This window comes from Opisthorchis viverrini (assembly GCF_000715545.1).
Source record: "Opisthorchis viverrini unplaced genomic scaffold opera_v5_267, whole genome shotgun sequence".
NCBI classification, from domain to species: domain Eukaryota; kingdom Metazoa; phylum Platyhelminthes; class Trematoda; order Opisthorchiida; family Opisthorchiidae; genus Opisthorchis; species Opisthorchis viverrini.
This window is the reverse complement of record NW_008751924.1, coordinates 662,864-666,812: the sequence shown is the minus strand read 5'-3', so window position 1 is coordinate 666,812 and position 3,949 is coordinate 662,864. Positions and strand designations below refer to the sequence as shown.

The 3,949-nt window shown below is 46.1% G+C and overlaps 1 protein-coding gene across 1 annotated transcript in view; it reads right to left on the bottom strand.

Moving 5' to 3' along the window:
- The window catches only part of T265_09298 (hypothetical protein), a gene marked incomplete at both ends in the record, with an annotated part of 29,026 nt that overhangs the window by 1,395 nt on the left and 23,682 nt on the right, over positions 1 to 3,949 (bottom strand). The window contains 2 exons of the mRNA XM_009175326.1: positions 1,282 to 1,360; positions 1,397 to 1,423. Of these exons, the coding sequence (XP_009173590.1) occupies positions 1,282 to 1,360; positions 1,397 to 1,423 (106 nt within the window). The remainder of the gene's footprint in view (positions 1 to 1,281; positions 1,361 to 1,396; positions 1,424 to 3,949) is intronic.

Here is a 3,949-nt window from a genome sequence, read left to right as displayed (position 1 = left end):
GTGAAAGCCTACGTGGCTCGATTCTACTATGTATCCAGCTTGAGCTCCAAGCAGGAGAAACACACAGTGGCTTGCAGTTTTTAAGACTAACCACATCGAGCCTTGACAGATGATTTTCGCGGATTTTTTTCCTCTTGCTCACAACTTAGTATTTTGGAATAAGTCGGATTGAGAAACGATATCAGTGTTTGGGCTCTTCATAAGTATACTGTTGGTCGAAATGCCCATACAGGCAGCCGCAGCTGTATCCTCAAAATGGCGAAAGGGGCGTTCGCAGTATTTTTCGTGGACGTGTCGTCGATCCACGTGCACTTGACGTCTAAGGCTGTATGCAGAAACTGATTAAGTTCGCTTTCACGGTCATCATTGTTGGAGGTCTCTTTTCACTTTCCCCGTATTGAACTGGTGTTGTGCAATCAAATCCGACATTGCCAACGGGCAGTATGATAACGGTATGCACTGTGCATACTGGTTTGCACTCTAACGACAAGGTAGGCGGACCCTCAGCCCTCGTTATATGTGAACTTCAATGAACTAGTATATCCAGTCCACTCATATGTCAGAAGGATGAAGTGACTGGAATCGGGTCAAAGCCGTGCAAAACTCATGTTTCGCTTTCAGGTTTTGTGATACTCTCCACCCTGTCTTACTACAGTGTTCCCAGAAAAAAGCTTTCGGTGGTGCAAATATGTTTACCCAATGGGGTCATTCCTTCGTAGGACCGCACCACATATTTTTCTGTTTTCCATGAGTTTTGACTTTCCACTTCTCTACTACAGGTATTAGAAATCTTGTGTCTATTTGATTTGCACATTCTCGCACAGAATGGTTAAACTTAATAGTTGTCAAATTCTGTCAAGTACATCACTGTCAGGGACCGACTGATATTCCCGTTTACTTAAACGACCAATAACCATCATTTACGATCGTTCATCGTGAGCGTGAATAATGCTAATCGGAGCTCAACAAAGTTGGGATATCGTGAGTTGCTCCATCTTACCCATCAACCACGATTGGAACTGGGATTTAGGCTGTCATGTTCAGTCAAAAAGATCCGCTTATTAACCGTACCAATCGGTCTCGGCCAATAGTATATGGGCGTTCGCATTGTCCTGTTTCTAGTTGTGGACTAAATCAGGACCAGTAAGTTGTAAGTGTTTCGAATTTTTTTCATCACAGAGGTCGTAGGGATCAAGTGGGGGCGGTTCATCGGATTAGGACGTGGTACAAATAGCTTTATCGTGCAATCTTTTGCCCATGATTAACCATAAATAAACTTACCGACCCAAGCTCCTTTCTTGTTGGCTGCGTTTGTACGTACGGCGTTGTTCGGGATACGTCGTTCAACAATATCTTGATACTAAGACATCGTTAGACTGTTTACGTGCTAACTCACTTCCTCTCTGCTCCGTACGTTTTCACACTGAAACAAAAGGAAACAGTACACCCTCATTCGCTAATCGTCACAACTGGGCTGTTACCACATCGCTATTAGATGTCTTTAGATAACTTCTTTCACTGAGGTGCAAGTGCCTATTCAGTTTCAACAATGCGGTTGGCAGATGCTTCGTCTAATTGTCTAGTTACAACTGCTAATTTGTTATCCGTCTCCAGTTGGAGACACCATTCGTCCTGTAGGGCTCATTAGCATGACTACTTTTTGTTCATCGGGTTGGTCATTATCAGCTGTGGGTACCGCGTACTTGTACACCGGTCGCAGCTACCACAGTTTTGTCCACCGACAAATTCGGAAGGCGGGTTAGGTAGCTGCGCATTGGAGGCAGGAGCTCATAAATTGCTGCGCAAATAGAGGACTGTCAGTGAACTTTTGAGTGAAGGAGCTATGTATTGAATGCAATAGCTTGGATGCACCAGCGCAGTGAGAGCGTGACTGACGCTGTCTCTAACCATTTATGTGAACCGCCTCGGGTTCCCCGTCCAGGAAGACGGCAAAGACAAGCGCAGCTGAGTTTGTTAGTAATGCTTTTCACACTGCGGTCGTTTCCACCCTTCGCGTGGCTGTGCGAAAAGAACCATCGGAGGGAGTCGGTCGACTGGCGTAAGGAGCTCGTGGCCGACCAAACGCAATCTGCAGCATGATTAGTTCATCTACCACGAGCTGCAGTTATTTTTCCTGCTGCTTTCGGTCTGACTGCTCCCCTCTGGACTTCTTGACATGGTTGCACATTGTCGAACGGAGTTTCAACCAGTGCAGCCCGCGGTATCATCATAGCAATCAAGCCCGACCATTACGTCAAGGTTGCAGATGTGTGAAAATCACCGTGGCATCAGCCTGGTAGTTGTGGCATCGAAAGTGCCCTCTGCTCTTATCCTTCGACGAATGGCTGAACACGGCTAGGCAGATCCGTGAAGACCAAGCTGGATTCCGTCCTGCAAGAGGGCGCATCGATCGCATCTTCACCCTCCGAAAGATTCTGGAACACTGTTTCCAAAAGTGGTTGTCTTCCTTGACTTAAAAGTTGCTTTTGGCTCCGTGGACCGTCAGGCAGTATGGCAGTGTATATGGAGCAAATGTATCTCCCATTAATTTTTGAACCTCCTTATGGCTTTCTAAACCAACTCCCACGGTGTAAAGATCTACTGTAGGCTCTCGACTGAGTTCACACATCAACTGTTGGCAGACAATATTGTCCTCTTTCCTTTCCTCTCCGAATTCGTCACTGATAAGAATGGGGAACAATCACCACCAACCTCTAGTGCCTGTGGGGTCAAAGTGTTCTCGGGTCATTCGCTCGCCGATATCGAGTAAGCAGACGACATAGCATTTCTTGGATCTGATGCCGTGGTAATGAAAACAGTATTAAACAATCCAAATTATTCTGCCTCACAGTTTGGTATTCGATTCAAGCCTACAAACTGTAGAGTGCTACCGCAGGACTCGGTAGACTGGAACCCTAGCCTGATGGTTGTGGATGAGCAAATTGAGGTAGACGAATTTGTCTACCTAAGCAACCGTATCAGTCCCATTGGTCTCGCGAAAGATCATTTTTCTATCCGGAATTAGAAGGCCACAGGAGGTCTTATGAACCTGCATCACCTGGAGCATAGGCGTGACACCAGCTTATCCGTCAAATGTCGAGTTTACAATGCTGCTGAGCGCTCCACATTACTTTACGGGTCAGAAACGTGGCCACTAACCGCCGAGGACGTTAGAAGACTTTCAGTGTTTATCCATAGATGTCTTCGGAGCATTGCCCGAGTCTGGGGCGAACACCGGAAAAGCAATACTGCTGTACGTCGGATGGTTTTCGGGAGAAATAACTCGAGCCCGCAGTAGATGAACTAATTACACTACATAGGTTGCGCCGGGTCGGCCACGTCCTGTTTACGCTAGTTGACCGAGTTCCTTGTGGGTCAGGGCGCTCGTGCATCCAAGCTATTGCATTCAATACATAGCTCCCTTCCCAATCCCCCTCACTTAAAAATCCACTGACAAACCTGTATTTACGCAGCAATTTATGAGCTCCTGTCTCTACCTAACCCGCCTTCCGAAGTCGTCGGTGGACAAAACTGTGGCAGCTGCAACCGCTGTACGACAGGTACGCGCTACCCACAGTTGATATTGATGATGCCGGACGCGTCAACCTGTTAATTGACCAGATTCTCAATCCCAGGTTCCCCGAATGTGTACTTATATTCGAGAAATAAACGTCAACGCATGCCTTATGCCTCTTGATATGTAGGTACCTGAATGATCACTTCATGATAGGAACAGGACCGTACAGAAATGTGGTTGTATGTAAAATATCGTTCAGTTGGTGTACCTGAACCCAGAGGCAAAAGCTGACTTGGGCCGGCTCTTTGTCCAATATGAACTACATTCATCTTTATGCGAAAGTTTATCTGTACTCCAGTGAATCTCTGGAATGTTTACAGGGCTAGCGGATTGGTAATATATATATATATATATATATATATATATATATAT